Source organism: Protopterus annectens, chromosome 5.part0, assembly GCF_019279795.1.
Source record: "Protopterus annectens isolate FY-2018-M chromosome 5.part0, PAN1.0, whole genome shotgun sequence".
NCBI classification, from domain to species: Eukaryota; Metazoa; Chordata; order Ceratodontiformes; family Protopteridae; genus Protopterus; species Protopterus annectens.
Genome location: NC_056735.1, coordinates 1,391,042,889 through 1,391,062,927, shown reverse-complemented (window position 1 = coordinate 1,391,062,927; position 20,039 = coordinate 1,391,042,889). Strand labels below are relative to the sequence as shown.

General features: G+C 40.1%; 1 protein-coding gene across 1 annotated transcript in view; it reads right to left on the bottom strand.

Moving 5' to 3' along the window:
- PROZ (protein Z, vitamin K dependent plasma glycoprotein) overlaps nucleotides 1–20,039 on the bottom strand; it is a 432,931-nt gene that overhangs the window by 145,251 nt on the left and 267,641 nt on the right. The window contains exons 4-5 of the mRNA XM_044071204.1: nucleotides 9,096–9,209; nucleotides 7,119–7,250 (exon numbers count right to left, since the gene is read on the bottom strand). Coding sequence (XP_043927139.1) covers nucleotides 7,119–7,250; nucleotides 9,096–9,209 — 246 coding nt within the window. The remainder of the gene's footprint in view (nucleotides 1–7,118; nucleotides 7,251–9,095; nucleotides 9,210–20,039) is intronic.

Here is a 20,039-nt window from a genome sequence, read left to right as displayed (position 1 = left end):
TGTGGGACAGAGGCACAAACACAGGGCCAATATTGACATATTGCAGTAATAAACTGAGTACATTGCTGGTGTAACAGGGTTTGTTGTGACATATCTCTTCTGAGGGATATGAAGTCAGTAACACATATGGATGTTACAATTTCCTGAGTCCAATAATCAGAATATGCTACTGCATTTATGAAGGCAGAAAATGTGTGAGTAACACACCAAATCTCAGGCTCCAAACTCTGGCCAGTCTGCAGATAGCCCTTACAGGTGAGAGTTTTCTCAACCACATAACACTGTCATGCCAGACTTTAAATCATGCAGAACAGCCATATCCACACAAACCCTGTTAAACCAACATTACTTCAAATGTAGAACAGCAATACTTACATTCTGTCCCCATGTCTGGAACATCCCCCTCCTGTTTTCTGCCCTGTCTCCACAGTGTTTGTTGTAAGTGGTATCTCTAACTACCCTCTGTGATGCTGTTTGTCACACACCCACATGAAGCTCCACTCAGAGTGAGGGGGAAGGGCCAACACCCACTGGCACTGGTTACTTATAGGGGTGTGTTTCCATGCAGTTGGCTATAGGAATGATACCACAGGTGTTCCACATGCAATTAGCAAGTGGAGGACTCCAATTCATGCACAGGCCATCAGCTGATCATGACCATTACATACTAAACTCAAGCTGCTGCCTATGCAAAACATATGCATTTTTTCACATCTACCAGAGAGGGGGTGAGAGAGAGACAAAGGGAAAGAAAGAAAGGAAGAGAGAAAGAGCCAAGTGTGTTTGTGCATGATCTGTGGGTAGAGAGAGGTCTCTGCATATTATAATGGTTGCCTACATACAAATGTTATAGCTGTGTATTGTCTACAACAACCTCTATGGTGTTTGACAACTGTTGCCCTTGTAATGTGACATTATGACATATGGGTCCTCAATATGAGGATGTAGCAAAATCCACACTGCAATAGATCCTGTCATTTACGCAATCACCCCAACACCCATACAGGATACTGATGACCCACACACACACACACTTGCCACTATTGCGTTTCAAACCCCTACCTAGCTATGTATTGGTACTATAATGTTACACAGTTATTGCAAGTGCCACGGTGGCTATATGTTGGAGAGCTGCCCACAGGTATCTTTGAAGGTGAGTGACATCAGCTGCAGTGCTAAAGGAGGGGTGAGGGAAGTGCAGTAAGTGTGAATGACCACAAAAGCAGGTGTCAACACAGACTCATACACAACATTTTTACAGCTGCCGGGACCAGGATTAGAACTCCTATTTAACCAATTTGCTGCACTATGGTATTACACAGTTATCGCAAGTGCCACGGCAGTTATATGTTAGACAGTTGTAGTCTGATGCCTGACTGTGGTATGGGACATGTCTCAGTCTGGCCCTACAAACATATAGACATCAGATACAGTGCTAAAGGAGGGGTGAGGGAAGTGCAGTAAGTGTGAATGACCAGGAAAGCAGGTGTCAGTAAAGACTCACACACTCTCACAGTTGCCAAGATCAGGATTAGAACTCCTACCTATGTAGCTTGCTACACTATGGTATTACACAGTTATTGCAAGTGCCACAGCAGTTATATGCCTGAGAATTGTCCAAAGGTATCTTTGAAGGTGAGTGACATCACCTGCAGTGCTATAGGAGGGGTGAGGGAAGTGCAGTAAGTGTGAATGACCACAAAAACAGGTGTCAACAAAGACTCACACACAAACACACACATTTTCACAATTGCCAGGACCAGGATTATAATTCCTACCTAACTAGCTTGCTACACTATGGTATTATGCAACTATTGCAAGTGCCACAGCAGTTAAATATTGGACAGATGTCCAAAGGTATCTTTGAAGGTGAGTGACATCAGCTGCAGTGCTAAAGGAGGGATGAGGGAAGTGCAGTAAATGTGAATGACCACAAAAGCAGATATCAAAAATACTCTCTCTCTCACACACACACACACACACACACACACACACACACACACACACACACACACACACACACACACACATTTTCACAGTTGCCAAGGTCAGGATTAGAACTCCTACCTAACTAGTTTGCTACACTATGGTATTACGCAGTTATCACAAGCACCATGGCAGTTATATGTTGGAGGGCTGTCCAAAGGTATCTTTGAAGGTGAGTGACATCAGCCGCAGTGCTAAAGGAGAGGTGAGGGAAGTGCATTAAGTGTGAATGACCAGAAAAGCAGATGTCAACAAAAACTCACACACAAACATTTTCACAGTTGTCAGTACCAGGATTAGAACTCCTACCTAACTAGCTTGCTACACTATGGCATTACACAGTTATTGGAAGCACCACAGCAGTTATATGTTGGAGAACTGTCCAAAGGTATCTTTGAAGGTGAGTGACATCAGCTGCAGTGCTAAAGGAGGGGTGAGGGAAGTGTGAATAACCACACAAGCAGGTGTCAACAAAGACACACAGACAAACACACACATTTTCACAGTTGCCAGGACCAGGACTAGAACTCCTACCTAACTAGCTTGCTATACTATGGTATTACGCAGTTATTGCAAGCACCACAGAGCTTATAGGAGTGAGACCTGGCCAAAGGGTTATTTCAAGGTGACTGACATCAGTAGGCGTGGTAACATGGGCAATGGAAAGTGCAGTGTGTGTATGAATGGGCCATAATTCATTCCTCTGGACACACACACACACGCACACACGCACACACGCACACACACACACACACACACACACACACACACACACACACACACACACACACACACACACACACACAGTCACACACAACTTTACATTTGACAGGACTGCATATACAAATGCTACATGAATACTGTTTTTTTTACTATTGTGTTACACAGTTATCAGAATCACCACAGACACTATAGGGGTGAGGGCTACCAAAAGGAATGACTACAGTGATTGACATCTGCACATCATGAGATATCGGCCAATTGGATGTGTAGTGGGTGGGACAGGCCTTATAATGGAATTTTATCTGTCACTGTCTGTCTCTCTCTTCCCCACATCTCTGTGTGTGTATATGTTTGACATATTATAGTGTGTTGGCCTTGGATATGTGTGAGTATTCCCATCCAATGTGTGTGTGAAGCATAAATGGTCCACAGTTTGGTGTGTGTGTGCACAGAAATCTGCAAATGACAGATATGTACAGTCCACTGTGTTGTCAGACATGGGCTTCATTTCTCTAAGTGTAGGAACATGTCCAGTATGACCTTCTGTATTGAGTGTGTGAATCCATTCCAGGTAGCCTTCATTGTCCCCTTTAAACATTGTTCTTAATGTTAATTTTCTACCAAATAATTTTAATTATTTGAGTATATCTACTAAATTAGCCTTCTGTGATGGTATAAAGTTTAGACCCTTAGCAAGTAACATTATTTGAGCTTCAAACTGATTCAGTATTTGTGATAGTGTTTTCCAACATGCCATGCCAGAATCAGACTCACAGAGGGGTTCCTAGTATGAGTGGGTGTGCACCAGGGTTCATTTCTGAGCCCAGTGCTGTTTATACTGGTGATGGACTACATTAACAAACAGGTTGGAGGGGACAAATCAACAAAGTTATTGTATGCAGACCATGTGGCATTACAGGCAGACTCTGAGCAAGAACTTCAGCAAAGGATAAGGGAATGGAATACAAAACTGAAGGCACATGGGATGAAACTAAGCATAGATAAGACAGTGGTGTTGACAGCAAATTGGTGAAATCAGAAGAAGCTGAGAAATGAGACAGAAAGGAAGAAACTGGAAACAGGTAAATGGCTTCAAGTATCTGGGAGGGGTGGTTGAGGAGAAGGGAAGTCTGAATGAAGAGGTCAAGGCTAGGGGCTGCAGCCAATTGACATAGTGTGTCAGGTGTAGTTTATGACAGACTAATGTCAAAGAAACTGAAAAGTAAGGTGTACAAGACAGTGGTGCAACCAGTACTACTGTATGGTACAGAAACCTGGGCAGTAAAGACAGAGCAGATGAATAAGCTAGAGGTGACGGAAATGAAGTGCTGGAGAATGGTGGTAGGATGCACACTGTAGGATAAATGAAGAAATGTGAACATAAGAGCAGAAGCCAAAATAGCTTCAATTGCAGAAAAGACCAAAGCGAACAGATTACGGTGGTTTGGACACATGCAGAAAAGCAGAAGACAATCTGCTGAAGAAGATTTGGGACAGACAGGAAGAAGGTAAGAGGAAACGAGGACATCCAGCAAAGAGGTGGATGGATTGTGTGAAAGAAGATCTGTGACAGTCAGGCATGAGTTTTGAAGAAGGCAGGAGTGTGTCACTGAATCGAGAGAGATGGTGATAGTTAACATGATACCCCGACCGCATGTAGAAAATGGGATAAAGGGGGCTGATGATGATGATGATGATGATGATGTTGTAATTAAAGTCATCTTGCATCATTAATGTGCATATTATACACATGGATATCATAAAACTTGTTGGCTCTAGTATAGGATACTGAGAGCTTCTCTGATTGCTACATTTAAAGAAACACTTTAAAGTTTGACATTTCCATTATCTGAGTCATTTTAAAATTGTGCTATTATCTGTCAAATTGTACAGCTTTTCAGCACCCCATATATAAGGACTGTATCGACAATCATACTTTCATATGTATCAAATGCAGACTGTTATACTCTTACCCAAATGTTGTTAGTAAATAGGTTCTTTGGCCAAATGATTACGGTAATGTTGTATCCTGTCCTTAAGAGTTGAGATTGCATGGCTGTCTGACACCCTAGGCTTGTGATGCTTAATAACTTTTATGTCATTGTCATGATATAAGTAAAATATTACAGTGAAGTAGACATCACAGGTCAGTGCTCCTTTATGTATATTTTGAGGCAGAAAACTTTTGTATGGTATGTGTTTATCCATATCACCAAGGTTTTCATTAACCCATAGCTTCTAATAACATGGATCACCTTATGGTGCATATATATTGGGATCGTGCAAAATGGTTCATTATTTCTCCTCAAATGCATGCAGGTACAAAAGTAGAGAATAACATATGTGTTGATTGTTTTTGCCAGGATATAGATGTCACATAAGTAACTCCTTAGCAATTTAAGTACATTTTCTCTTTAATTAAAGAAAAGTGAAAAGTAAACATATTTGTTTGTCATTGTGTTTTACTTGTTTTAGTGGTGAACAAAACAGAGAATGCAATTGCAACAGGTAGTAGGAATTAAGTTTATGATTAGAGGGTGTGTAAAAGAAAAGGTAATGGTACCTTTTATATTTAAACTACATTTTATCTGGGCAAAATCTCATGTAGTTTTCTTGACACAATACTCTTAAGCTAAACAAATCCTATTACTCAATAGCCATCTGCTAAAAAATCCTTCAACAGACTGGACCTCTACATCTTCGAACTCACTACCTAAAGAACCTGATGTATTCAGCAATCACTCACTTTTTATGAAAAGACTGAAATCACACCTTGCTGAGGAAAATGAATGTGTTTGTTTCAGAGACATTAGCTGGAATATTTTTCAGTCTTTTTAACTGCACTGCACTGCTCTATTACTCTTTATTCGATGATTTAAAATAGTTCTGCTTTTCTACAGGTGCTATTTATGCTATTCCTATGGTTTCTATGCTTTACTGCACTTTTTTTCATCTGTATACATAGCTCAGTGCTTTGTTTCTGTTTCTCAGTTTTGCTTCAGTATTCCTGTGTATAATTATTTATGTGAAGTAAATTCTAGTTAATTAGTACAACATATATAATTTTTATTGTAATTTCCTAATAATTATGTGTTTGTCTGACATTCCAATTTAATATCTGTGACGTCTTTGCCTTATGGCCCAGGTGGTGGCTAAAAGAGTCCTGTACCAGTCCACCCACCCTGTCAACAAAAAAAGCCAACAAACAATAAACAAGCAATAAATAATTGTCTCCAATGTGCAACAAACACAACTTTTGCTGGCTTCAGTTTGTAGGTATGTTCTGAACCACTGAGGATTCCTGACCACCATTTTGTTAATTCTCATTCACTGTTATTGTTGAACTAGATACTTGGTGTAGCAAGCTGATATGAGGGTGGTATAGTTCCCTGAGCAGTTTTAGTGCAAGACTTTAATATTGTTGTGAGTTTCATCACAATGTATTGTATTGTGCAAGCCGGCGGTGCACTTACCAGGATTTTTCCCCCTTTCTTCACTGTGATGCAACTGTGAAATTGGCATATATAATTTGGGGGAGGGGGAGTGTCAGGAGGACTTGTCCCCTTGCAAAAAATATTTTTTCAAATTTTTATGGTTTTGCGGTTCACCGTCTTCTAATATCAAGCACATAACTACCGCGATACTATGAAGCATAAAATGCGCGTCTATGTATTTGTCTAGATTAGATTTTAATTTCTGGTCTGCCTACAATTTCCACCTGCAAAATGTTTATAGCTTTTTTACCACTTTTATTGTAATCAGCATAGTCATTTTACATTATAAATGTGCTGATTTATAGGGAATGGTGAGCTGAAAAAAAACATGCTTCACAGCATTCAAGTAATAATAGGGGAACCTATAAGGATATCTGACAAGCAACATGAAAGAATATTTTCTGATTAGGTTTGTAGCTGAATACTGAGCTAACTGCCCTGAAGGGTCACTTTAAGCCTAGTTAAACATCCACAGTCAGAATCAAACCCTGCAATTTGGAGGTATGAGGTGAGGACTTCAACCATTATGGCAAACCTCATTAAAATTGAAAGCTAACTTATTTATTGACATTACTACAGGATGACTCCAATTAGGGAAGAACAAGAGTAGCATAGAAAACATTAAGTACTTAAGAAGTCAAATACTTCACTTCATTATAATATGACACTAAACATTTTAACAGCCAGCAAGACCTCCTTCTTACTGATTCCATTTTTGACTGCACAATGCGGTATTTAGATATCCTTTAGTTTTCTTTTTTATACTTGTTTATTAGAAATTAAATCTTCTTCAATGATACTTCTACACAAATTGCAAACACAATATCAAGAATAATTTTCTTAAAAATGTGCTTTTTAATCAACCAGGAAATGATCATCAGTGATGTAATTTTTATTTATTTATTTTTAACTTGCCTTTTGCAGAACATGATTTACGATCCTGACCAAGTTCATAACCTTGCGCACAAGAGCATGTGTATGTCTTCTCCCCGGGAATACAGAAATGTTGGCAACCCTCGGTCATGTGTGGGTGGCAGTCATTTTTACCTGTAGACAGAAGAAATACATTTGTTAAAGATGGAACTGCAATATTCTAACTAATATGCAGCTGTATAGTCTCTTAGCAGTCAACAGCAGTTTGACCTCTAGAATTGTTTGTAAGACTGTAATGCAAACGTCAGGTCTGATATAGTAATGGTGGTTTTAACAAACCTCAGCAGTACAAGTGGATGCCTTTAATGTAAACAATAACAGGAGACCAAAGTGAATCCAAAACTAAAATTTACCTGGGGATGAATTATTTTTAAATTGACTGAACTCTTCCCTTCCCTTTAGTTTAGTAAGTAATATAACATACAAGATATGTATGTGTGTGTGTGTGTGTGTGTGTGTGTGTGTGTGTGTGTGTGTTGGGGGATATTTTTTTAAGAATCTGCACTGAGCTTAACTTCTTCTGGTCCATAATCAAGAACCAGAGATTTGCATTTTGACACTATCTCATCACTTATGCCTTATAGAAATAGTAAACTGGGGGCCTTCATATGATTTATTTTAATTGATGAAGGTAGAAAATATTTGTATTTCAGGCAGTTTAAATACTTACAGATCACAGTCCCCTTTGTGAATCAAATAAGTCATTGTGCATCAAGCAGATATAACACAGAATGATTTTAAATATATCTGAAATGGAAGAGTCAGAGACTGTTACTGGAGCAGGAAAAACATTGTTTTACTTTTGCTAGTGTCTGCAACAAGTGTGAACTGTTTATTATATTCATAAAATGAGATTTAATAAATAATGTGTGGGGCCAGAAGCACCATTGTTCTACCATACCTCATTTGATGACTTTAAAGATATCTTAGCAAGTGTTAAGAGATAGTGATAATTACCCTCAAGTGCACCCTGAATCCCCATTCCTAAAATAAGCAACAGTCATATATCAAGTGCCTCCTAAAATCTTTATCTTAATCAGCTGGAAACAATCCTGCAGATCCCCACCATCCTGTATCTATTACTCTAGCTAAGCACTGTCTTATAACAATAACATCAATAATAATAATAATAATAATAATAGTAATAATAACAATAATAGTAGTAATAATAATAATAATAATAGTAATAATAATAATAATAGTAGTAATAATAATAATAATAATAATAATAATAATAATAATAATAATAAAAAACTTAAGCCAAATAAGGAAGTAATAATAGTTAACAGGGTCTGTAGTGCTGGGCAATGCTGAGCTGCCCAAAGGTGTTCTGATGTCCGAATGCAGATAGAGGTCTCTGTATACTAGAACATTCATTATTTCTTAATAATATCCATGATGGAAGGTACTTCTTTGGCTAGAAAATGGGGTCACTGTGAAGTTAATTTTTTAATTTTGATTTTTATCATAATTATGCTTATCTTTTTTTGAGTCAAATAGTTCCTTGGATTTGTTTTTTTTTTTTTGTTTGTTTTTTTAAACAAACATCTTTTGGTCAGTTCTTGATTTAGATCAAATAACTGTATTAAATTTGTTGACGCGTAATGCTCTTGGTCATGTGGTGCAAGCCCTGCTACTATGTCTTGAAATTATGAACTAGAAACTTCCATGTAGTTTGCACATGGCATGGTGATTAAGGTCTACAACAATAGGGAAACTTTTACTATTTATCTTAGTTGTATGAGAGTGGTGGTTGGTCTGTAATGTACTGATGTAAAGTGAGCTTTATGAGACCCTCCCTATTTTCTGCTTCAGCTTTGCATTTACTGATGGAAAACTGTTCAAAATGAATTTTCTGAGCAACTCTTAAAGTTCTTTTTAATGACTCTCATAAAATTGCCATACTGCAAAAGACATAATAGCATTGGATGGGTCAATGGTTTTAAGAGGTTTTCTTACGGTATTCACAGTTTATGCCATCAAAATCTGAGGGACAGGTGCAGGTATAACTGCGAATAGTATCCTTGCATTCTCCATGGTTTTGACATGGTTTTCTGGTACATTGTCTGCCACCTGTATAAAAGACACCTCATTTTAGTCTATTGTATGTATTACAGAAATAAATCATGACTGTCTATGTTAAATATGAGAACCTTCATTTAGTTATTCATTGCAGGTCAGGAATATAAAAATAATAAAGATTATAAAATGGCTTCAGACAAAATAAGGTCACATTGCTGAAAAAAAGAAAAAAATCTGATCTGTATGTTCATATGTATGATGGTGGCATATACAGTGGATATAAAATGTGTACACACCCCTGTTAAAATGCCAGGTTTTTGTGATATAAAAAAAATGAAACCAAAATAAATCATTTCAAAACATTTCCCACCTTTAATGTGACCTTTAACCTGTACAATTCAATTGAAAAACAAATCTGTTAGGGGAAAAATATAAAAAATAAAAAACATACAATAAGCTGGTTGCATAAGTGTGCACACCCTTAAACTAATATTTCACTGAAGCACCTTTTGATTTAATTACAGCATTCAGTCTTCTTGGGTAGGAGTCTATCAGCATGGCACATCTTAACTTCCACTATAAGTAAAAGCTGATATTTTAAAGATGGAAGAAATACTCATTTCAGAAAAAAAGTTTGTACTCACTGTGCATTGCACTCACTTGCAAGGATCTTCTACAACCTGTTTGCCGCATCAGGCTAATCTTCTGTATGCTGGGGTGATGTTCCTAAAACAAATTTGCAGTGTGTGGTACCTGAAAGAACAGCCATACCACAACCCTGTGCAGTTCTTAAGTGTATTACTACTTAGGGCTAAGTAGAATAGTGCAGCTGTGTATCACTGCAAGCTAAATGTCTCACAGCCCTAGATGAATAATGTTCTGTGCATGATTTACAAAATGTAAAACTGCATACCAAGGTATAGTGTCTGAGCCATGCATCATAACAGTCACAAACGTATACTAATAGATGGAAAATCCTTCAGAATGCCTTCAAACAAGGTGATGATGTGCTGCATAGCACAATATGGTTGAGCAACATCATTTGTGTTTCATAAAAATAAAAAAAATAAATGCCCATGTTACAACAATCCCTAGTATCTAAACATAGTGTTCACAAACCAGCTATACATGCTCACATGATAGTCAGTATAGTATATATCTTTTCCGATATCATCTGGTGTTAGGTAGGGAACTCACTCCAGTTATAGCTTAACCACCTGTAATGAGACAGATATAAATGCACGCAACCATGCATCTTCAGTGAGGCATAAACCGTCATGAATCACATTACACCTATATGCATACAAGCACGAACATAAACATGGTCCTGTTTCACTGCTGTGTGCCTTACATGTTTTTAGTTTGCTACACTGGCTACAGTGCCTTTGACGTGTATAACTAAGTTTGGCTGCTATGGAAGATTACAGGCATGCAAAGCACAGAGCAAAAGCATACATTGTACCATTAGTCTGTGTGATAAACTACACTCAGGGTACAATAAAAAGCAATGCATACAGGATGCAATACTGTCCACATCTGCAGGCTGTAGGGTTATGAATAATAAAAGTTCTACTTTATTCATTACTCATGCATTTTGTGTTGTCTTAGGTAATTAAATGTATGCATAAATCATACAGACCCCCCCCCCCCCACACACACACACAGCATGAGTGCACATATTTAACCCTGTCTATGTGAATATGGATAGAAACAGTCATGTAGTATTAACAAACATTCCCTCCACAGGTCTTACAGGTAAGAGAAAGTATAAAGTAGCTATAAGAAGGCTGTAATTATATGGTGTACAAACATACCACTGTCCAACCCAAGACCATACTTGTAATAATACCTGTAGAGTAATGAGTAGAGCAATGACCATTAAAGCTGTGACCACTGCAAGAATCTACATTTGTTAACTGACATCTCTCTCTCTCTCTCTCTCTCCCACCTTATCTTCACCAATAATCTAAACACATAAATGAATGGGTATGTTTTCCACCAAACCTACTGTTGGGACATGTTTCCTGTTGTTCTACAAATGCTGAAATGCATTCCAATTAATGTCCCTGTTCAAATACTATCATTGGTGGCCTGTTGCTATCAATGTAACCCGCATGCCAGTGTACTGCCCACTGCGGTTCTATATATATGCATGCGTTCTGTTTGCTATGCAAATGTTCAAAATCTGTTGTTTTGGTTAATGGGAATACTTATGCATGCTGATATAACTAACCCTGGAATGTGTTTACTATTACTAACCAACATCTGTCCTAAAACTGCAACACCATAGCATGTCAGGGAAGGCCATTCCCAGCGAATCTACCTTTCCCTACTCATCTGGCCATGACACTGGGCCCCAGCGCGTCTGGGACCCACCCCGGGACCTCTTCGTCTGCTGGTCCTGCACCACCTTCGGGTGGAACCACCTCAGGGGATGGGGCTCATTCTCCACCTGGGCACGGGAGTGGACAGAATCCTGTCACCTGAAGCCAGGTCTGGGGTCTGGTGCGTAGCGAGCTCCGCAAGGAATTTGGAGATCTGCTATGCCAGCTTGAGGGCCACGTGGTGCAATTAGAGGGTGAGCCTGCCGTCCTGCTCATCCCCCAGCACAGCCACCTTCGGCATGGCTGTGTGTATGTATGTATGCATATATATTTATATATATATATATATATATGTATGTAAATATATTTATATCTATATATATATATATATATATATATATATATATATATATATATATATATATATATATATATATATATATATATATATATATATATATATCTGTATACATATATATATATATATATATATATATATATATATATATATATATATATATATATATATATATATTGTGAAGATTGGGAGAAATGTGAAGGCTGACAGCCTAGCCAGATAGAATTTTGTAGATAATTCTGTCATCTGTAAATATTAATGTAAGCCACAGGCTTGTTGTCTTAACTGCAAAAATGTAACAACAGTGCCCTCTGCTGTAAGGAAGTTAAGTTAAGCATTTTATGACCATTTGATCTAAAGTCAGCTCCAGCCTGTCTAGATGAAGACATTTCTATTGTTTTAACCAAGAGTTAAATTGCTAGATTTAAACATGCAAATGTATTTTTATTGCTCTGCTTCCTGACTAGCTGCAAGATAATGCAAGGAGATGTTAAGAATGTAAATGTAGTTTCTGTTAGCCTGGGAACCCAGGGAAGTGTGAAGAATGATGTAATGGGAATCAGGAATGTGATTTTAAAAACAGAGAGAATCAGAGAGAATTAAGCATTTTTGTCTTGACCCTCCAACTCACCAGCACTGTCTTGCTCTATCTGTAAGTTATCTTAGACTTGTGTTTTCTCTTATAAATAGCTATAAACTAGAAAGAATAGACTAATTTTTTTTCTGTGATGTCAGAACTGTACTACTGAATTATTTTAAGTATTTCTCTGTGATGTCTGAAATATTGACTAGCACTGTGTAGTAAAAAGTATTGTTTTGTGTTTTTAATTATTTATTATTAAATATTTTTAAACCCTTTCAACTATGGTTGTTTTTGTGGAGATAATTTAAGCTCTAGAGTACATTGCATGTACAGTGATCCTTTACCAAGTCACTCTAATAAGCCTTAACTGTTTAGTCATACTACCAATTGGATAATGATATTGCACAGTAATAATTGGACACCCTTTTAAGGGCCTTTGAGTAGCTGATAAATATTAGCTGGGTGGTGGCAGTGATTACTACAGGATAGTCTGGGTAAAAGGGGCACAGCTGGAGAACCTGTGCCAGCCTTCCCCAGAAGTGTATGTGTGGTTGTATAAACTCTTATCTCAAAGTATGTGTGTCAGCTACTTGGGCAGGGACACAAAGCACTGGCTGGACAGAGAGGGTGCTGGAGGTTTTAGCTTGCTCAGCTGGCTGAGATCTGGGCCCTATAGCTGTGCCAGTGGGGAGTCTTATTGAGGACCTGGAGAGCAAGGGAGCAGCCAGCCCCAGACTGACTGTGATCTTTGTGTGCTCTTAAGGGAAATTGCACTTTACTGTGTGTATTTGTTATCCTTTCCTCCTATATGAGACACCCCTCATTGGTGTTAGTGGTAAGGATTGAGGCTCCTTGATTGCTGGGCCAGGGTGCAGGCATCACATTTTAATTTTTGGCAGTGTTAGGATATCCACACCACATATTAATTGGTTGGCAAATACTAATTGGCTTGTAGTGGTGTGGGTAGAGTGAATTCCTGTAGCTTGTGTACAGTGAACTTTGAAGGTGGTTTGTACTCTAAATCAGCCACACAGTGAATACTCAGAGTTCTGATCACAATTGTTTTATTTCTTTTGTTAGCTTAGTTAGTCAGGGTGAGCAGGCAGCATGTCAGCAGAGGAGTATGGAAAGCTGACAAGGAGCCAGCTGGCGAAGATGTGCCAGGCTAGGGGACTGGTGCATGGAAACCTGACTAAGGCAGACCTGATCGCAGCCTTGGTTACAGCTGCATCAGAAAACAGCAACCAGGAGGACAATCAGACTGGCAGTGGAGATATAATACCCTTGGAGAATGGACAGCTCAACCTTTCTGCAGAGGACTTTAAAATTCACCTGGAGCTAAAGAGACTTGAGTTGGAGGCCAGGAGTGTGGAAATAGAAGCAACTAAGAGACTGAGGCATCTAGAGAGTGATGACAATGAGAGACTGTGACATTTGCAGGCTAAGAAGAATGAGAAACTGCTATGCCTGGAAGCTGAGGAAAAGGAGAGGCAGAGGACGCATGAGAAGGAGATGCTGACTCTTCGCCAGAGTCATGGAGGTAATGGGGAAGGGAGTAACTGGACCCCAGAAGCACAACAGGTCAGTAAATTTCTTCCGCAGTTTAAAGAGGGGGATAATTTTTATAGTTTCATTCATATGTTTGAGAGGGTATGCAAACAGTATAGTGTTGACCAAAGGCTCTGGGTACGGTTCCTGACCCCCCTTAATTCATGGTCAAGCTGTAACTGTTTTGTCAAAAATGTTTGACATTGCATGTTTTGATTATACTGTTGTCAAAAAGCATTTGTTAGAATTGTTTAAGCTAATACTTGAAATGTATAGGAAAAAGTTTTGTGAGCATAGACACAAGGCAGATGAAAGTGTGTGTGAATATGTTTCTGAACTGAGCACTTATTTCCATAGGTAAGTGAGTGGATGTCAGGTCACCACTTTTGAAGGGCTGGCAGACCTTTTGGTGAGGGAACAAGCCATTAGCACTTTGCCTGAGGATATGAGGATTTGGTTAGCTGATAGACAATGTACTACTTCAGATGAGTTGGGGAAGAAGGGAGACCTATATCTGGCAAGAAGTGCAGCCCTGCACAGGAAAGGGACCCCCAGTACTGTTCTTGGGTCTAAAGGAGCCCAGGGTTGGCAGCACAGACTGCCCCAACAGAATCTTCCAGTAGCAGGGGAAGCCACTCGTCCAGGTACACATCCAGGAGCTAGAGTTAAATGTTTTGAATGCAACCAATGGGGCCATGTGGCATACAGGTGTCCATGGAGGACAGGTGGGGAACAAAAGGTGAGGGAGCCAGTAAGTGAGAAAGACAAAATTCCAATAGTAGGTTGTCTTGGGACAACAAAGGTACCAAACTACCACCAGAGGCTATATCCTATTGTAGTGAATGGCAAAGAGGCCATTTCCAAGAGAGACACAGCCTCTGATATAACCATTGTAAAGCCTGCAATGGTTACAGAGGAGTACTACTTGCCTGGGCAGTCTACTCCAGTCAGGGCTTTAGGAGGGATCCCATTCCAAATACCTTTGGCTAGGGTTCACCTTGACTGGGAGGGTGGAAAAGGAAGCCAGCAAGTAGGTGTGTTGGAAGATATACCTGCAGATGTCCTGATAGGGAATGAATTTGATAGTGCAGTACCCTGTGCATGTGCAATTACATGCAGTCAGGCTTGGAGACAAGCAGGTAAGTCTGGTAGCCTGGGAGAGACCCAGACAGACTGCATACTTGCAGCCAGGACTAGTGAGGTGGTTAATTCAGAGAGTGAGCTACCCTGTAGCAGTGAGATGGAAGGTGAGCCACAGCTGCTTGGGGGTACTGATGGTCCCTTGGACAGAGTGACTGCAGAGGTAGAGGTGAGTAGTAGTACTCAGGCAGACAGTGAGGCACCACTGTCAGAGGATGCCAGACTTCCTGTGTAAGGGGATCTGAGAAGGGTTACAAGAAGAGAGTTGAGACAGTCTCAGCTCTCAGACCCTACATTGCAAGGCCTGAGGCAGGTAGCTAGGGAGGCACCTGATTCTCAAGGAAAGGGGGAGTCTGTATACTGGGACAAAGGGTTACTATACAGAGAGTGGACCCCTGAGGGAGGGCTAGAAGGTGAAAGAGTACAGCAGTTGGTACTGCCTAGAGCCTACCATCTGGTGCTTCTAACCATAGCCCATGATATTCCCTTTGCAGGTTACATGGGCATAAAACATACAAAGAGGCATATTATGCAGAGCTTCTATTGGCCTGGAATTTCCAGAGATGTAACAGGGTACTACAGGACCTGTGAGCAGTGCCAAATGGTAGGCAAGGCAGGAGACAAGGTGACAGCTCCTTTGATGGCTTTGCCTGTGATTGAGGAGCCATTTCAGAGGGTAGCTATGGATATTGTGGGTCCTCTGAGTACCCCAAGTTCCACAGGGAAAATGTATATTCTAGTGGTAGTGAATTATGCTACACAATACCCTGAGGCAGTGGCTTTGTCCTCCATTCAGGCAGAGAAGGCGGCAAATGTTTTGTTAGAAATTTTCAGCAGGGTAGGTTTCCCAAAAGAAATACTGACTGACAGAGGTGCCAATTTCATGTCAGACCTTCTGGCTTGTCTGTGGAAGTCCTGTGGGTTGAAGCACATGAAGATCACCCCCTACCATGCCCAGACTAGTGGTCTTGTTGAAAGGTTAAACTCTACAATCAAGTCCATGCTACGGGCATTTGAAGATCAGTTTAAGAGGGAGTGGGACAAATATTTGCCTCATATGTTGTTTTCTTACAGATAAGTTCCCCAGGAATCCACAGTTTTTTTTATCCTTTGAGTTGCTGTATGGGCATAGGGTGAGTGGACCTCTAGATTTAATTTGAGATGAGTGGGAAGGTGAGTGTGAGTCTCACAAGGAGTCTGTTATGATATATGTCCTAAACCTCAGGACAAGGCTCAGGGAACTCATGGGCTTGGCCCAGGAGAACCTGGCAGATGCCCAACAACAGAAAAAGGTGTGGCATGACAGGAATGCTCGAGCCAGAAAGTATGCTGTGGGGCAGCAGGTAATGGTTCTCATTCCTGTCAGACACAAAAAGTTGCAAGCAGCTTGGGAGGGACCCTACAAGGTGGTAAGAAAGGTAAATGATGTTAACTACATGGTGGAACTGCTAGGCAGAAGGCAGGGGCACAAACTGTACCATGTTAACACGATGAAACCTTACCATGATAGGGAAGCCCTTGTGCTGAACATTTGCAGTGGATTGCAGGAGGAGCCTGAGGGAGATCTGGGGACTGATCTCCTCAGTGAAGCTCGGGCTGACACCTCAGTGGAATGGGTAGCAATGTCCCAGCAGCTATCGCCTACCCAGGTTTGAGAAATCTGAGCAGTGTTGCAGGAATTTGGGGACATGTTCACTGGGAAACCAGGGTGCATCCACCTGGGGCAGCACTAGGTGGATACAGGACCCCAATGGCCTATTAGGCAGGACCCTTATAGAGTGCCTGAGAGAGTCAAACAGACTCTGAGGGAGGAGGTACAGGTGATGTTGGAACTAGGCATGATTCAAGAGTCCAACAGTCCCTGGGCCTCTCCAGTGGTGCTGGTGACAAAGAAGGATGGCAGCACCAGGTTCTGTGTGGACTACAGGAAATGAAATAGTCACACAGAGTCAGATGCTTACCCCATGCCTAGGACAGATGAGGCCCTAGAGCAGCTGGGTGGGGCTAAGTTTCTTATAACCATTGATCTTACCAAGGGTTACTGGCTGGCTTGGATCTGGACCCTATAGCTGTGCCAGTGGGGAGTCTTATTGGGGACCTGGAGAGCAAGGGAGTGACCAGCCCCAGACTGACTGTGATTTATGTGTGCTCTTAAGGGAAATTGCACTTCACTGTGTGTATTTGTTATCCTTTCCTCCTATATGAGATGCCACTCACTGGTGTTAGTGGTGAGGATTGAGGCTCCTTGATTGCTGGGCCAGGGTGCAGGTGTCACACATATATATATATATATATATATATATCTATATATATATATATATTTAGATGTGTGTGTGTGTATATATATATATATATATATATATATATATATATATATATATATATATATATATTTAGATGTATATATATATATATATATATATATATATATATACATACATATAAATATATGTAGTGCAGTCGGACATCGGATCCACACTCTGAACCTCTTACTGCAAGAAATATGACCAAAGGCTATCTAAATGGGGGAGAAGGGCCCAAACTAGAGACCTCTTGTAATTATTCCCCTATCCCTTCTTCCAAAGCAGAACTTTTCTGCCTTGCAACAAAATAATAAGGCCTGCCAAGTCTTATGGTCTTATAAGCTATGATCAAAGCAAAGTACCATTATACTATCTGAGCCCTATAAAACAGCAATGACATTCCAAACATATCAGTTAGTACAGTAATTCAACAGTAGGGAAAGAAGTCTGTAGAATCAGTATGTATGGAGATGCATATATGTGGACAAATCTATACATAATACACACACACACACACATCTATATATATATATATATATATATATATATATATATATATATATATACCGAGAGAGAGAGAGAGAGAGACACATCCACATTTATATCCACTTACATGCATGCATACATATATATATAGAAAGGTGAATAAATGCATATATATATATATATATATATATATATATATATATATATATATATATGTTTACATAAATATTCAGAAATATATGACAGCTACAAATACATGCAATCAGTGGGTCATGCTGCTGCACACTAGTCATCTAAATCTGAATATGCACTCACTGGAAGTATTCCTTAAAATGGGGGAATGATATCTGTGCTGTAACAGACACTTGGTTAAAGGCAGCAGGAAGCACCCCTGCACTACCAGCCTATAATTAATTGCACAACTTTTGGCTGCAGAACTTCATATACATTAAGAATGCACACACCTCCAGAGTGGTAGACTAACATTATGCATTACAGATCCTACAAGCATAGCTAACATTGGGTAAGACAGTGGTTCAGGTTGTAGCCTGCTATAGGTCCTCAAACTTGTCCAAAGACTCACACTCCATGTCCCTAAACACCTGGAGAATATTAGTGTCCAACCTAACACTCTCATACTGGTTGACATCAACTACCCCACCATTAACTGGGAAAGTTATGCATGTACAATGCACATGCCCATCACATCGACCTGGTCCTTCCTAACATGGGCGACTGTTGCTCTACACCAATATTCAACTCCTCCCTTGTTATATCTGAACACAAATTAATCACCTTTGGTAATCCACAGACCTCCAACCCCCCCTACACAGGTAACCACCATGAAAAGCCTTTCCAAAGCTAACTATGGCCTCATAAAAACAGAGGTGGCTAACCTCACAGCAGCCATGCAAATGAGACTAGTTGCATGACAGCTGAATCAAACAACAATGCACTATGAACACATACACAAATGTATGGATACCACCATACCCAATACAACCAGGACCCCCACCTCCAAAAATAGGAAGTTAATATAGTGGTCCCCTGCCATAAAGAAACTGTACAACAGAAGGAGGGAACTGATATTGAATAAGGTGAAGTCCCAAGACTGGAAATAAACCCTTATCATCCTCAATTAAAAGTTGAGATCCCTCATCAAATACTGCAAAGTTAGCTGTGAGAACAGAATTGCAGCACATAGTAAGGACAACCACAAGGCCTCATACAGTTATGTAAAGAATCTCCATGGCAATACCAAGATTTGTTCTGAGTTACTAGACAATGATACCTCCCAGGCTGAGCCAACTAATAATACCAATATACTGGCTGACATATTAAGTGCAAACTTTACCCCCCCCCCAAAGGACCAATCACAATACCAGTACACTACTAGGCACCCAGTATTTCTGCAGCACAGGTTAAAACAACACTGTCCAAGGCCAAGAATACAGCTTCTCTGAGACCTGACAATATCTCTGGCTGTGTTCTACTTGAACTAAAGAGTGACCTGGCACCTCACCTGTGTGCCCTGTTTAAGCACAGCCTCACCTCAGGCTTTGTCCCTACTGAACTGTGCACTGCTACAGTCACCCCTCTCCACAAATGAGGTGTGACTATAGACCCCGGGGAAATACCGCCCCAAATGACAATAAATCTGTTATACAATGCTATGGAATGCATCATCATGCAACCAATAAACAGGGATATAGGAATCTGCAGACTGAGGATCCCACACAATTTACTTTTGTGAAGGGTAGATCATACTTGCTGAATTAACCTGGTCAACTTCTTGGTGTCATTCATCTGAGCTGTGGATGAAGGTAAGATGGCACATACAGTCTACCTTGATATGGCCAAAGCCTTTGATAACTTTCCCCACTCAGGAATCATGCAAAAACTCACTAAGCTAGGCATCAGCCTCTATATCACTAGGTGGGAAAAGAGGCACAAACACAGGGGTAGATTGGACATACTGCTGTCATACATTAAGACGGTTGCAGATGTCACTGGGTTTGTTGTAACATCCTTTATGAGGAATATGATGTCGGTAATACCAATAGATGTGAGTATTTACTGACTACATTCCCCAGAGTCCATGACTGATTTACCAAGGACACCAACTGTCTGGGGAACAGA